We start from the raw sequence: 16,006 nt of genomic DNA, 5'->3' as shown, positions 1-16,006 counted from the left end.
AGTTCATACCTTCATTTCTGCTGAGTTCGATGTCCGCAAACAACCCAATCTTGATGACCTGCCACAGAAGTCCCAGCACCAGGTAAGGCTTCCCCTCCTTCAAGTCCTCAGCCCCGATGTTAACCACGTGGCATCCAATGGCTGAGGCAGAATTCAGAGCCAGGTTCAGATTCTCCTGAGGGAGGAAAGTTGTACAAATTTCAGTTTTGACTTTGCAGATGGCAAAACGGTCGACAACAATGTTTTGCTTCTGGAAAGTTCACAGGTCTAGAGGCCTGGTCTTCACTAGATTTTAACATCAAAAAAAAAGCAGTAACACCTGAAAGAGGAAATCTGGTAACCCAGGCACTGGGCTTATAAGCGGTGTCTGTTCAATCAAATCAGCTCCCTGAGTTGAAGGCCCACCCTGGGCCGGAGGAAACTAAAGAGTGTTCCATTTTTCTATTTTGCCCTGTGATGGAGCCTACCCACTCAACATCCCCACTGGGCCAGACAGAGAGGGGTACCTTTGAGGGTGGTCATTGTCTTGTCACTGGCTATCATTAATAGCACAAGTGTTGATGTAAATCAAGGTCATAAAAGAGAGTAACAAAACAGCTTTTTGACTTTCAGATTGGGTATTAAGGGAATGAAAAAGATACAAATCAAATTCCTGGGAAAGAGAGAGTGGTGTTCACTAAGACAATTTACTGAGTAACCATAATATCTAGGGACCTTAAGTACACATACACCTACACACACTCACACACACATGCACACATACATATATAGACCACCCGTTCTTAGAACTAGCAACAGCACACGTGATGTATCTCAAACACGGTTGGAATAGAATCAATGACATTTTCAGTCTAGAATCTATATCCTCTTCTTGGGTACGCAAAGGAGAAGATTTTGAGGTAGGGATGTACAGAAGTCGTTTTTATGACAAACTAAAAACAAAACACAGGCTACCGGTGACTTGGAACTATTGGGGGCGGGGGGAGGAAGTGGGGTTTTGCCTTGGTGGAGAGCTCAAATGATGAATAAAAACACCGTTTCTATTTATGGCCAAGATTAAAATTTAACCTCAAGGTTAAATTTAATAGTAAGCACGTTCATATATGGTTAATCATTGTTCTCACTTTGGTTACCCCTCGCATGTTAAAAGTACACAGCGTTGCTTACGCCAAACAGCATAATATACTGTTCATGATTTAAGTAGTGAGACACGGTTCCAGAACGAGAGAATCACAATAATGTTAAAACGCTGGGACAGAACATAGAAATATGGCTTACTTAACCACTGGTTACTGTTCCAGTTAATTCACAAATTGAAGGCATAAAACCAGGTTATATTTATCACACCAGTGGCCGTGGCCAATACCACCGGGAGGCTGCCAGAGCATTTCCCGTCTCTCAGCCCTTCAATTCTTAGAAAAGCTTATCTTTTCAGCTAAAATGCTGCATGTTTGGCATCAGCTCAAAGATAAACTGCTAGGGAAAGTCTGAGTTGAAACTTTAGCCAATGTGAATTGTATTCATAATTGCCAAAACAAACAATGCCCAGCCACTACTGCTTATGTCCCACCAATGGTCCCCCTCCCCGGCCCCCCTGCTCTGTTAATGAAAGACAAAAACAAAATGTCTTTCTCTGTCCCACTAGTCATGACAAATCACCAGCCGCAAACCTGAGTTCTGGAATAATGGCCAAGACCCCGGAAAAGGCTGACTCTGCAGTTCCGGGACTCACGCATCCCAAACACAATCCTATAGTTTGGTAACGGAGAGAAGACATACCTGAATGGTGAAGGGGGTGAGTTTCTTTTTGTTGATTGTTCTTTCATCAATCGTGTCTGGCACTGATAGGTTGATCATTTTACTGAGAAAGAAACAATTAAATTAAAGAAAGCTGGCTTCCAAATGACAGAGTCCAGTAATATTGAATTTGAATTCTAGCAATGTCAGAAGCAAATAAGACCATAATATAATTCATGTGACCCAGCGTTTAGATATCAAATCAGTTATGCAATTTTGACTAGATTCACACTATCTATGGGAAAGGTTAATGTTCCTGAAATCATACTAATATACTGAGGCAGGCAATAAGGACCCCGCTTTATTCATGTACCTAACAAGCTGCAAAATCATCCTGGTTTCTTTAGCATATTAGGAAATTCTGGGTAGAAAGCCAAGGCAAATTCACCAGGAGTGCTTTACTTTCTCAGCTGTGAAAATTGTCCCCACTATATAAATGACCATCTATACACTTCTGAGCTCATGTAATGTCGAAATTTCTATCTGACACTTGGTGGAACTCTATACTTTTAACTAAGTGGATGATAAAATGTTTTATACTCTGCTGTACCTGTTATACCCACTGTTGTATCAATGCTGGAGAAATTTCACCCAGTGAAGTGTCTAATATATTGATCAGACATCTGCAGTGAGCAGTTATTATTTATGAAAAACTGATTTGACTCATTTAGCATTCATTTAACAACTTCAGTGGAGCATAAAAAATACATTTCCTTAGGTCACCTCCACTTTATTTAAAGAAAGGAAGTTGAAAAAGCAAATCCAAAGGAACAACAACAAATTCAAAGAATTGTAAACTTGACCCTGGCTATTTGTGTCTAATGAGAAATCAGCATTAACATTTTTTCCTAACAATTTTTATGCAACTGCCTTTTTTGGGGTGGCCTTTAAAGATGTATTTCCATAACTGTGTTGTGTGTGTGTGTGTGTGTGTGTGTGTGTGTGTGTGTGTGTTTCCATATATTTAAATAAAAGATACTTTACTGCTATTCAGGCAAAACCAACCCCTAAATTACTATTTGAAAAATCTGAAGCTGTTGGTGAACTAGAAGCCTTGGGAAATGGTAGGAGGGAGGGGTGGTTCAGAAAGTATAAGGTAACCTTGCTCTTGAAAAGCTTATGGGCCAATTATAGAGACAAAACATATCGATATGAAAAGTTACCCAACAGTCCAAAAGAAGAACATTATGATGGCTCCCAAAGTACCATGAATATGTGCTTTAAGAGTCCAGTGAAGGGAGAGACCACCGGAGGACTGGAATAGACCAAAAACTATCATGGTAAATGGATTTCCATAGGAGGAGATGATGGGAAGGGCATTCTTTCTTTTTTTTTTTTTTTTTTTTAGAATATGTTTATTTTGAGGTAAAGTGTGTGTGAACAGCGAAGGGACAGAGAGAGACAGGGAGAGACAGACAGAATCCCAAGCCGGCTGTGCACTGTCAGCACAGAGCCCGACGTGGGGCTTGATCTCACGAACCATGAGATCATGACCTAAGCCAAAACCAAGAGTCAGATGCTTAACCAACTGAGCCACCAAGGCACCCCCATGGAAAGGCATTCTTAAAAAGGAGAATAAAAGGCAAAGCCAGTTACAGTTATGAGCAGGACGTGTACGGGGAAGAGTAAGTATGGTTGCTGATGTAGCCATTCCCGCAGCCATTCACTCAGTGTCCCACGCTGGGTCCCTGAGTCATGGGGGTCTTGGGAGGTAAAGCTAGCCGGAGACTGAGGGAAGATGATGGGGTGCTTTGTGGGCCAACCGAAGGAATTAGGATTTGCTCCTGCCTACATTTTTTACGTCTTTTTTTTTTTGGCAGTTGAAATTTTTAAAAATGAAATCTCATGGTGAACTCTAATAAATAAAATGCCGAAAGCAGAATTGCTCTGCCCAGAGCAGGGAAGAGGGGGTTTTGAATCTTGCCCATCCATCCTTCCCTTCAACTCCTGAGCTCACCTGGGATTGGCTATTCCAAGCCCTTTCTTTCATTAATACCGTGTCTTACAATGGCATTAGAAGCTGCTAAAGCAAGAGCTACAGAAGTATTTCAAAGACACCATGAGGACCAATTGTTGTAGAGGCCTTCCGCAAACAGAATGCATTCCTCTTTTTCCAGGTGTCCTCAGCATTTGAAATGCATGTTGGTACGTACCACTCAAAAGTCTCTGCACAAGGACTGGCACTGGGTTGCTTCAATCATCACGCTGCTATTCTGAATCTAGGTACTTTCAGATGAAGCCAAGTGGCATATGTTCCAAAAGTAATTGCTTTTGACCTTGTATTATTGTATCTCCACCTGTGTTTGTTTGTCTGTATACTGTGCATCCTTCCCCTCCAACCAAGCAACAGCAGCTTTACGTGTCTCATTATAAGTTGCTTGTGAAATTAGTTTGCTTTCCGGGACCTGCCAAGTGCAAGTGCAGAAAGCATTTCAAGTCCCGCTGAGCGCCAAAGGACGCTGGCCTAGGATAAAGACAATGAACTGCTGGAATTCCAGAAAATTCCAGGAAGGTCTTAGAAACCAAGAAGGAAGCATTATTTACCAAAGGACAATGCCATCTCCCACGGCACTGAAGAGATCATTTGTGTTTGGATTCATTGGGATAACATGTCGACAGTCGGGGTCATTTTCCAGGGCTTTGTTTATCCAGTTGACAAAGGCAAACTTCTCTTCCTCTGCAAGTAAATGATAAAAATGGCTTATTTGCAAGGTGAAAATCTGACATAAAATTATGTACATGGATCTCAGATTGCCATGCCCAGGAGAGCCATTGAGATGCTATCTGGTCCCTTATCCTACCATCTTACGTTTATTGACACTGAAAAATCTCAGTGACTTGGGGACCAGGCACAGGACCTCTATTCACTCCAAGTCATAAAACATATGGCAAGCAGATTTAATAATATCTAATTATTATATATTAGATATAATAGATATATAATATGTGACTATATTTGTAAATGTTAGAGATATATTTTATTCATATTTAGACACAATTTAAATATGAATGTGATCTAATGCTTACAGGATAAAACTCAGCGGCTGCCTTCAGCCCAGCCAATTTAAATGTGAGATGATCACGGATAATCCCTACAAAATCTTTGAGCTTCTGTATATAGTTGTTATGAAATAAAATCCTGTGTGATATAATCTTTCTTTCTTATCAATAAAGCTGCCAGAAGTTCATTTCAGAAGTTTTAATGAAACCTCACGCTATGCCTTACAGCCCGGTACGGTGTTTCCCAAATTGTGTGTCACTGAAAACACAGAAGAATCCCGAGTCACCAAAGTTCGAGTCTTCATTGTCTTGAATATTCATAATGCATATTTATATGATTTCTGTATTTAAAAGTAAAAGGTTAAACACTGCCTTCACAATCACAAATGGTACTTAACCATGAACTTATCTTTAAGATCCACTAACGTGTTAAAGAACTCAGTTTGGGATTCGTTGGATTACTGTACCGTTTGAATTTTTAATAGTTTCCATTAGGGCTGTTGGATGGCAGCCTGTAAAATAAATACACAGCTTCCTTCCAAATCAGTAAAAACATAATATTCTTGACCCATCAGTAGGCATTGAGAATAATCATGAAGTGTGGAGGAGATAAAAGCCTGAATAGTTCATTTTATCCAAAAGATTTATAAAGGAATTCTGGCAGCCTCAATGTATTATTTATTTACTTATTTATTTATTTAATTTTTAAAAATTCACATCCAAATTAGTTAGCATATAGTGCGACAACGATTTCAGGAGTAGATTCCTTAGTGCCCCTTCCCCATTTAGCCCAGCCCCCCTCCCACAGCCCCTCCAGTAACCCTCTGTTTGTTCTCCATGTTTATGACTCTGTGACATTTTGTCCCCCTCCCTGTTTTTATATTATCTTTGTTTCCCTTCCCTTATGTTCATCTGTTTTGTCTCTTAAAGTCCTCATATGAGTGAAGTCATGTGACATTTCTCTTTCTCTGACTAATTTCATTTAGCATAATTCCCTCCAGCCTCAATGTATTTTTCTTTCAATATATGAAGTTTATTGTCAAATTGGTTTCCATTCAATGTATTTTTTAAATGCTGTTGAGATGACTTGGTATTGGACTCTACCTAGAACTAGGATTGCTCCTCCTCCATCACGTCCCTGGAATTAGCTCACCAACCACAGGGAAACAGGCAGTAGTCAATACACTCGCGTTGGCTTCTGTGTCGGTTTGCACCCCTTAGGTTTAACACCGAGTTTAGAATGTGGAGCCCCAGAAGGCACGGATCCTTTCCATATGGCTCCCTCTCCCGCTACCCCCCAGTCTCTCCTCGTGCCAGCACCCTCCCCACTTCCGCCGGGACAGCGCACCTGAATACGAGTGCTGGGTGCCGACGCTGGACTGCTCCGAAGTACCACCGATCGCACAGATGCCTTCCTTCTTATTGATCGCCTTCCTAAAGGTCTTGGCAACCTCTGTGCTTTTCAGGCCGTGGAAAACCTGCAAAAATGGAATGTATCTTTGGAAACCCAATCTGTGATCAAGAGAATCCCAAAGGGAAGAATATGTAATAGTGAGGCGGGGAGGGTGGGAATCCATTTCTGGATATTTCTCAGGTTGAGGCTCCAAGCTTCAAACGCATCTCCGTGCGTCCTGCCTCATACCCACCTTGATAAACTCGTCAAAGCTGATCCTCCCATCCTGGTCCAGATCACCTGTAGCCATCAGGTTTTCTGTAATTTCTCTCACTTTGTACCCAGGCAGAGGCAGGCAAGCAGCCTTGAACAAATCATTCAACTCATTGCAGCTGATGTACCCATTGCCATCAGTATCTGCAAGGCAAGAGAGGACTTAAAGTTTCAGGGCAGTTCAGGAAACAGGATAAAGAGGTGGGGGAAGGCGAGACAGGAGGTGAGTGGGCTGGAGGGGCAATCATTCGGGGGTCGCAGCCTGACCCCATGTGAGAGTCAGAGTCTCGCAAGAGGCCTGTTTCTACCGGGGAGGGGCATTAGCGTCACTTCCAACATCCACGCGTCATAACGTCACAGCAGAGGTTCTGGCAACAGAATCTGAAGAGACTTTTACAGAAAGAGACAGGAAAATACATCACAAGCTTAGAGATACAAAGCCAGAGTATGGAATAGCAGAAAAACAAAGGAAACCAAGGAAATCAGACCAGATAAGAATATGAGCAAAGCGGCAGGGGTGAGAGGGTCCATATTCCATGTTTTGATAGAGAAAGAAGCCATCTTCCTAAAGCAGATGTTTCAAAATTAAGTTCCCTCAGCTCCTCTAACCAATACCGCTGTATTCCTTTCACTTCCGCTATTTGGCTCATGTTACCGATTCACTGAATCTGTCCTGAAGCTACTCAGCAAAGAGGAGAATCATGTGACTTGAGCGGCAGGCCTGCTCACCAACTTTGGCAAAAGCTTCTCTGAGCTCCATCATTTCTTCATCGGACACTGATCCTCTGGCCATTGTTATTGCTTTCGGCAACAGATCTGAGGAAGGAGAAGAACAGAAGGAATGGCTTCTGTGCGTCTTAATTCTTAAAGTACCACAGTAAGCAGCAATTTCCATTTATCAGATGAAGAAAATATTCCTCCGTATCCCTCACGATTTATACATATCTTCCCCATATGTAAGAAATGACCTCATTCTTAACCGTCCAATTCTTAACCGTGGCCTCCAATTGGCCCTCACCACTCCCTCCTCTCCCTGGGTCTACAGACTGTTCCACATCAGGAGCTGGAGCTGATTCCCTCCCCTTGAACCTGGGCTGACCCTGTGTCTGCTTTGACCATTGAGGAGGCAGCAGGAGCCATGTCTGGGACTGGAACCTTCTGGCTCCTTCCTTTGGGAATGCTCAGTCTTAGGATATTCCCTCTTGGAAACCAAGTGCCATGCTCTGAGATGTCCAACCTGCACGAAGAAGCCAACGAAGGACCGGGTACTCTGCTCACCTGTCCCTGCTGGGCTCCCAGCTGACAGCTACCCTCAACCGCCAGGCACCAGAAATTCTACACGTGGATCTTTTACAATTACACACGGAGTAGGCTACTTTGGACATTCCAGCTAATTTGAGACCCTAGATGTCCACGGTCCCCCGTCAAATCACACAAAACAGAAAAACCACCCAGCTGTGCCCAATGAACAGAATCGAGAGATACGGTAAAATGGCTGTTGTGGTCAATCACTAAGTCTTGGAGTCGTGTGCTGCATGGAAATATACAACTATAACACTTAACTTTTACATAAATGCCTTTTTTAGAGATGATGTCATGTTCACATTTACAATTAGTATGTTTGGCCAAGCCAACAGGTAACTTTTGTAACTTCAAAGGGAGTTTGCAAGTTCTCTCAATATTGAGGGAAAGGGGAAGGGAACCTGACCCTCTAATAATTCATATGTGGGAATCTCAGGGACTTTCTAGGTGTTCTTGTTTTCGGAAAGGCTAGTCTTGCTGGGAAACTTTAAATGCCAGCGCTGGAGTTAATTTCCCCTTCCCTGTGCTTTATTGCTGCCCTCTAGTGGGTAGAAAGAGAATGAAACAGAAAACGGATTATATTCTCCATGCCCCTAGCTCATCCACACCAGAATATTTCAAATTGTAGTTCCACTAAAGCTTGCTGGATTTCCTGCTGGTGAAGGGATAAGCAGGGTGGGAGTGCGGATGATGGGGTATTTTCACATGTAATTATAATTTGAGCATTTCAGTGAAGTTACTGATGTTTTGCAAATATGTTACCTCTGTGAAATGCCTGGGTGGCTCAGTCAGTTAAGCGTCTGACTCTTGATTTCAGCTCAGGTCATGATCTCATGGTTCATGGGACTGAGCCCCACATCCGGCTCTGCCATGGACAGCGTGGAGCCTGCTTGCGATTCTCTGTCTCCCTCTCTCCCTGCCCCTGCCCTGCTCTCTCTCTCTCTCTCAAAAATAAACAAACATTTAAAAAACATATTTCACATTTGTTACAGGATATTACTTTAAATGAATTTCCTTTTCTATGTTTTCACAGCATTTTATAGTGCTATACTTGTTCTCGGTGCCAACCAATCGACAACCACATAAAAAGGGAAGCAAGCTTAACACTTAGATCTATAGTTCAAAAATGCCTTACGCTCAATTCGGCTTATCCACCAACTTACTCTTTTGTTATGTACACATATTGGTGGCGTCAAACTTTGGTTTCCCCCAAATCCTTTAACAGAAGCTTTACATGTAGGTTGAAACAAACAAGACAAAATAACAACTCTGAGAGGCGTTGGCTGAAGAAACTCAAATGCTCCCCTGCGTCTACTCTCCCACTTCCTGTGAGCTTATGTACCAGTAGGAACTCCAGGGAGCATGATTTGAAAGTCAAAGCCTGGGGCGCCTGGGTGGCGCAGTCGGTTAAGCCTCCGACTTCAACCAGGTCACGATCTCGCGGTCGGGGAGTTCGAGCCCCACCGCGATGGGCTGATGGCTCAGAGCCTGGAGCCTGTTTCCGATTCTGTGTCTCCCTCTCTCTCTGCCCCTCCCCCGTTCATGCTCTGTCTCTCTCTGTCCCAAAAATAAATAAACGTAGAGAAAAAAATTAAAAAAAAAAACATTAAAAAAAGAAAAGTCAGAGAATTAGATACTGTGGCTATTTCAATTCCTCTAAAAATATGTTTTATTATCAATAATAATTTTATTAGTTGCCTCATGTATCTAAAAAGGTTCACTGGGTTCTCTGAAGGAAGGGAAAACTACACAGAACTTAACTGTAATAAGCAAATATTTACACAACACAATACCCCTCAGGGACAGGCAATGGCTATCTGACTTTCTTGCCTTCCTCACTCCTCTCCTTTCCTTTTTTTCTCTGCCTCTCCCTGTCTCCCTCCCTTTTTTAAAAATTTTTTTTCTTCCTTTCCTTCCATCCACTCATCCTCCCTTCCTCCCATCCTTCCTTCCTTCTTCCTCCCTCACCAAGCCTTGTTCCAAAAACAATTTGAGCCAGCTTACAAAGTTACACCCAAGCGTAAGAATTAAATGAATGAAATCATGTAATTGTTAAGGAGGAGAGCCACGCCTAGGTAAGACAAGATAATGGCAGGGGGGCTTTAATCCTTCAAGTCCACAGTTAAGACTGCGTATTTTGCTAGAAGCAGGCTGAAAATCTAGTTCCAAGTTCTCTAGAAGCGAATGCAAAAAGGGAAATGTCATCAGTTACATACTTCACTCCATCTCTAAGAGCCAAACAAACCAATGTTTTTTTAGGACCACAGAACTGAGGTCTCATAGCAATACCTTCACCCAGGAGAGGACACTTGTGAGGTGCAGTAAACACTAGGTTCGTGTTTATTATAATGTCCCTCAATGAAATCTGATGGCATAAATATAGATATATATTCCCATTTTGTAGAAGAGGAAACAGAAGCTCAGAGAATTTAGGACACATATCTCAGATCACACAGCCAGGGAGAGGAACAGCCAGGATTCCAATTCTCAGTCTTTTGTCTTCCCTCATGCTGTCTACTCAGGTTCAATGCCTCCACACTTCTGCTAGACATTCAGTTTGTCCACCCATACACTCAACCAGCAATTATTAACCATCTAATATGTATACTCCATGGGAGATTTTAAAACATTCGTAACACAGAGAGCCTATCTAGGTATTCTAGCTTAGGAAGATTTTGCTTTCACGTGTGAGGGAAGCAAAGCTTCTGTGCTAAGAAATTCGTACAAACCTTTGTACCCTTTTCTAAATCCTTGTGAGTAATTTGGCCTAGATTTCCTTTATGCCTTTACAAATATTCCATATACACATCAGGAGAAGGTTCTCCATCACATTTCCACAAGGTCTTTTTTTTTTTTTTTAATGTTTTTATTTATTTCTGAGACAGAGAGAGACAGAGCATGAGCAGGGGAGGGGCAGAGAGAGAGGGAGACACAGAATCGGAAGCAGGCTTTAGGCTCTGAGCTGTCAGCACAGAGCCCGACGCGGGGCTCGAACTCACGTACCGTGAGATCATGACCTGAGCTGAAGTCAGCCGCTCAACCGACTGAGCCACCCAGGCGCCCCTCCACAAGATCTTTGATAAAATCCAAGGGGCTTTAGACCTAGAGGTGGCTGGCCTTTCTTGTTCTTAGGTGTCTTAATTCACACTTCTTGGTTCATGGATGCTCATGGGGTTGTTATGAGATAAATTCATTCATTTACCAGTATTTTCTAAATGCCTGCTACAAGCCAGGTGCTGTTCTCATTTCAGGTGAGGCATGTCTACACTGCCCCAGTTACCCGAAAAGCAGGGAACAATGTTAAAGGTAGAAGCTTGAACGGGATCTCTGAGTCTGACCTTAACCCCATCCTTTGACATAAGCGTTTCAGACCGTCGAGCACTGTAAGGGGCTAGGGAGAAACACAAGTGAAGGCAAAAATGAGACTGCGTCTTAAGGGTCAAGAGCAGGGCCAAAGAAGCAGCAAAAGAGTCATCGTATTAGATGAGGAAGCAAATCTCAAGACCACGGTGCAATGGAAAAGCTGAGAAAATGAATGGCATGGCCCGTTCAAATTAAAGACCGAGAAGGGGTGGGAGAAGCATTATTTTAAAACCATGTGGTTTTTAAGCACCATGGCAAGCAGGTCGAGATGAAAAACCTGGGCATCTGGAGAACTGTGTTTTTTCAAAGAGATTTATTAACGGGGAAGATCAACTTAGAGAAGCCGTAGAGTGAGACAGCCCTCACATTTTAAGGTTCCCAAATCCCTGAGTGGTTTGCGAGCCATAGGAAAATTCCTTTAAAAGGTGCATTGGAGAAGCAACAGTCAACAGCCCGAGTTACTATGATGCTGCCTTGTGGGGGGGCCCCAACACAAATACACAGCTGGAGAGGGTCTCTTGTTCTGCCAAAATGGGCAGTAAGTCTTGGAGACACAAGCCAACTCGTAGAGGCAGGAGGAACTTAAGGAATAATTTATTACAACTCCTTCGTTCTCGAGATCAGAACACTAGAGTTTCAGTGAGATTAAAGGCCGTGTCTCTGTCCAAGTTCTAGAGTTCTAAATGTAGTTGCCGGTGAGCAGAGAGGGAGAAGGATGAAGGGACCATCAACAGGGCCTATTAAGGTCCATAGCTGAGAGGAGATCCTTTAACTAATTGAACTGAACGTGCAAATGGCACCATGTTCACAAACCAGAGGAGCGGGAAGAGGAGGTCATTAACACCATGCAGATCAGACCATTTCTAAGAAGGGTATCGCTGGGGTTAGAATCAAATCTGAGGTGCTTTACACAGTCCATTGATGCGTTTGCCTGGAAAAAAATGTACCCACTTCGTGCCCACTTGAAGGCACGGGTGGTATTAACGTTAGTCAGATTCATAAGGATAGTAAGTTAGGGTTTCAGTTTGCAAATTGCTGGCCCCACACTGGCCACAGTCCCCAGAGAGGTCGCTGCAGGCATGGGATGTACTGAGGCATTTAGGGCCTGAAACGAGGGTTTGAGGAAAACACGTTCCTTCCAGTTTCCGCTCTACTGCTCCTGCGTTAAGTGGGGCCCCCTTTCGTTGTTTCCAGTTTTATTGGGAAATACTTGACATAACAGCACTGTGTGAGTTTCAGGTGCACAGCATGACGGTTTGATTGACATGTGATCAGAATAGGTTCAGCTAACACCCATTTTCTCATCCAGACGCAATAAAAAGCAAAGAAAGAGGAAAGAACACGGGGAAATTTTTTCTCCTTGGGAGGACAACTCTTAGGATTTACTGGCAATGATTCTCCTATATACCATACAGAAGGGCTAACTGCAGCCACAGGGTCGTATATCACATCCCTAGGACTTACTGATCTTCCAGCTGGAAGTTTGTATCTTTTGACCACCTTCCTTCAATTCCTCCTCCCCCACCACCTGCCTCTGGTAACCACAAGTCTGATCTCTTCTTCCATAAGCTTAGTTCTAGTTGTATGTATGTATAAATGTATATGTATGTATGTAGGTATTTTAAGCTTCCACAAAAAGTGAGATCAGGCAGCATTTACCTTTCACTGTCTGACTTCTTTCACTTAGCATCATGCCTTCAAGGTCCATCCACATTGTCACAAATGGTAGGATTTCCTCCTTTCTATGGCTGAATGATATTCCATTGTATATACATCACAACTTCTTTCTCCCTTATTAATGACGGCATCATCTAACTATGCCCTCCCAGGAACCATTTTAAGGTATCTCGCAAATCAGGGATGAATTATGGAATCCTGTTTTAGAATCACTGCCCAGATCATAAATCTAAGAGTACAGACTCCCACCATTCATCTAAGTCACATCCGGCTGCCAGTTTTTCTGTGAGCACTTAAATGTATTAAATCAATAGCTCTAAAATTCCAAGACGTTTGGCCAAAGAAAGTACCGGTTGTTCACTTTTATAAGATTATTTTCAAAGTCCTAAGAACGCCAAATAACCCCCCAAGTTGCAGAAGCCACAAAACCTGCTCATTTCTTTAGGTCAATGAGTTTTGAGTCTCTGCTTAGAGGAGGCTGGTATTTCCCAGATCGGCAGTGAAAGAGAACTTCTGATAGTGACTACTTAAGAATAAAAGCACCTAAACTCAAGTTCCCTAAAGTCTGAATACAGAAACTATTTGTGGGAGGTTGCTATAGAACACAGTGCTGTACGATTTACAGAAAGAAATATAGTACATTCTCTAAAATAAATGCAACCATGGAAGATGAATTTTCTCTGAGGGGTTTCCTAACTGGTCATGAAAAGCAGCAGAAGGGATGAGGAAAGGTGACTGGCCTAGAGTGAGATGCCCATGGGCTGCATTTACTTCTGAGAGGTGGTAATGGTGTGCTGGTCAGTATTTCGGTTTGATATACTGATGCCCAGTTATATAACTGCCATGATCAGGGAGGCATCTGTGACCCGGCATCACATTGCCAAGGGACTCTTTTTGAATGTGTCCTACTTTTCCTGCAACTTGACACAGTGGGTAAAATAAAACTGGAAACTCAGGACCCAGATTCCTAGCTTTGCCTCAATAATTTCAGGACAGCGCCAGGAGAAAGCTGTACAAATTCCGAATACGTGAATGAACAGTTAATAATCCAAAACAACGCGTAATCGAGAACGTCACTCATGTTGCAATCTTTAGTGCTAGACTACGCTCACTGAAGAGGAACATAAAACACCTAAGACTCTGAAGCAAAATAACATACCCATAAGTTTTTAAGAAGCCATCACGATAAGCTTCTACGAGACAAAGAAGCAGCTCTGCTTCACACAACTCTGTCCCCTTCATGTTACAAAGTAGGGGATGTAACCACCAGTAATTTACTGTAAGTTCTCAGGAACATTTTCAGGACGTTCCAAAGCTTAACGTAAGGGATGATTCTGAAAATGTAGTTTAACAATGACTTTGTTTTTCAGAAGCCAAATAATTATAAACAGCCTCAAATACAGAGGACCATTTAGAGGAACTCTTACGAATTCTTTTTGTCAAGTCAAAATCTCCTTTAGATCGCCTTTTTTTCCTCTCTCTCTCTCTCTCCCTGCAGATACACTGATTTGCCCAAGGGCCGTCCCAGAGCACAGAACTGGGATCTCTACCACCTCTGCCCCCACGGTGCAGGAGTGGGTCAGGGGCACCGACCCGGTGGCTCTCTTCTCTAGCTCTCTCTCTCGGGTGGCCCGTGAACTCTCATGGGAAGCTGGCAGGCCAGGTCACTCTAACCCTGGTGAACGTGATGTTCTGGGGGCCTTTGTCGTCTGATCACAGTTGAGGGGCTTTGGAAGCTGTATATAACACAGCACACAGAGCGCGGCTCAGTTACCAACCAAGGAGTGCCCATCTCCCCACTTCCCCATGCTGCCTTGCTTCTCCCCGCTTCCTTCCTCCCCCAACACCCCGCCCCCACACTGCCTTGCTTCTCTACCGAGCTGCTCACAGCCATGAAGGGTGTGACACAGTGGGTGCCCAGGTGGCTAGGCTGGTTAAACTTCTGACTCCTGATTTTGGCTCCGGTCATGATCTCATGGTTCATGGGATCAAGCCCCGCATGGGGCTCTGCGCTGATGGGGGGATTCTCTCTGCCCCTCCCTGCTTGTATTCTCTGAAAAAGAAAGAAAAGAAAAGAGAAGAGAAGAGAACAGAAGAGAAGAGAAGAGAAGAGAAGAGAAGAGAAGAGAAGAGAAGGAAGGATGTGACACAGAACAAAACTCTTGCAAGCAAAGGGGATGCTCTAAGCTGGGGCTGGGGAGGCCCTCATTGCCTTGTCATCCCTCCCCTTCCCCAGGGTATATATAGACAGTGACTCTCCTGGTGTTAACATCTTGAAAATCCCTTCATTCCACATTCTACCACAAGGACTTTAAGATCCAGACCCTTCCTTACTGAAAGTTCAGGGTATCCTTGGGTTTTGTTTTTCAAAAAGCTGAATATTATTTTGGACTGATAGATCACCCACTTTTCAGTTCAGTTACCTCAATATCAGACATCATTCATTCCTCGTTTGTTCATTCGTCCATACTTTCTCCTCACCTACTAGTCTGTGTGCAAAGCACTGCTCTGCTTGCTGGGCTATAAGTATTCGTCCATACTTTCTCCTCACCTACTAGTCTGTGTGCAAAGCACTGCTCTGCTTGCTGGGCTATAAGCGAGGGGGTCACAAAGCCTCGGGCTCTATGAAGCCCACAGTTACATGTCAGGTTTCAAATGTGACACAGAGACTATTGCTCACTTCTTGCAGAATGGTGAAATACGATGAGAAAAGCTCTGAAGATAAAAAATGGACAAGTGAAACAGGACCCCAAGGGGGGAAAAGAAGATAAGAGTAAGAAATTAACACAGAAACTTACCAAAACATACAAAGAGCAAACACCTTCACCAGCCATAAAATAAAGAGACCCAGATAATTTACACACTTGTACATCTCCAAGGAAACCACAACCAAAAACCTGGCAGAGACAGGAAGGAAATGTGGAGCTTGGGCTTGGGAGACCTAGGTTACTGCCCGTCCGTGTGATATCAGGCTCTGTTTGGCCTCCCTGGGCCTCCGTTTCCTCATCTGTAAATTGAGAAATGGAATCCCTTCCGTGTGAAAAGTTCCCAAAGTCTACTCTCTGGCTGGTAAGCGTCTGCACCAGTTAGGGCCCTGAGAAGGTGTGCTTCAAAGGAGCCTAGAAATAGGGGCAGGGGTGATCAGGAGCTGGGGCTATCACCCTGGTGGGTCCCACTCCGCCCCTCCCGGCTCCTGCTCTT

General features: G+C 43.4%; 1 protein-coding gene across 4 annotated transcripts in view; it reads right to left on the bottom strand.

Moving 5' to 3' along the window:
- The window catches only part of LCP1 (lymphocyte cytosolic protein 1), an 81,921-nt gene that overhangs the window by 24,085 nt on the left and 41,830 nt on the right, over nucleotides 1-16,006 (bottom strand). For all 4 annotated transcript variants that reach the window (XM_053215616.1, XM_015068912.3, XM_053215608.1 and 1 more), the window contains 6 exons: nucleotides 7,193-7,279; nucleotides 6,444-6,607; nucleotides 6,146-6,275; nucleotides 4,342-4,474; nucleotides 1,780-1,861; nucleotides 10-175 (listed from right to left, as the gene is read on the bottom strand). In XM_053215616.1, coding sequence (XP_053071591.1) covers nucleotides 10-175; nucleotides 1,780-1,861; nucleotides 4,342-4,474; nucleotides 6,146-6,275; nucleotides 6,444-6,607; nucleotides 7,193-7,256 — 739 coding nt within the window. In that variant the 5' untranslated portion in view covers nucleotides 7,257-7,279. The remainder of the gene's footprint in view (nucleotides 1-9; nucleotides 176-1,779; nucleotides 1,862-4,341; nucleotides 4,475-6,145; nucleotides 6,276-6,443; nucleotides 6,608-7,192; nucleotides 7,280-16,006) is intronic.

The sequence above is a fragment of the Acinonyx jubatus genome, chromosome A1, assembly GCF_027475565.1.
Source record: "Acinonyx jubatus isolate Ajub_Pintada_27869175 chromosome A1, VMU_Ajub_asm_v1.0, whole genome shotgun sequence".
NCBI classification, from domain to species: domain Eukaryota; kingdom Metazoa; phylum Chordata; class Mammalia; order Carnivora; family Felidae; genus Acinonyx; species Acinonyx jubatus.
The sequence above is the reverse complement of the archived record's forward strand: the minus strand, read 5'-3'. Positions and strand labels throughout refer to the sequence as shown.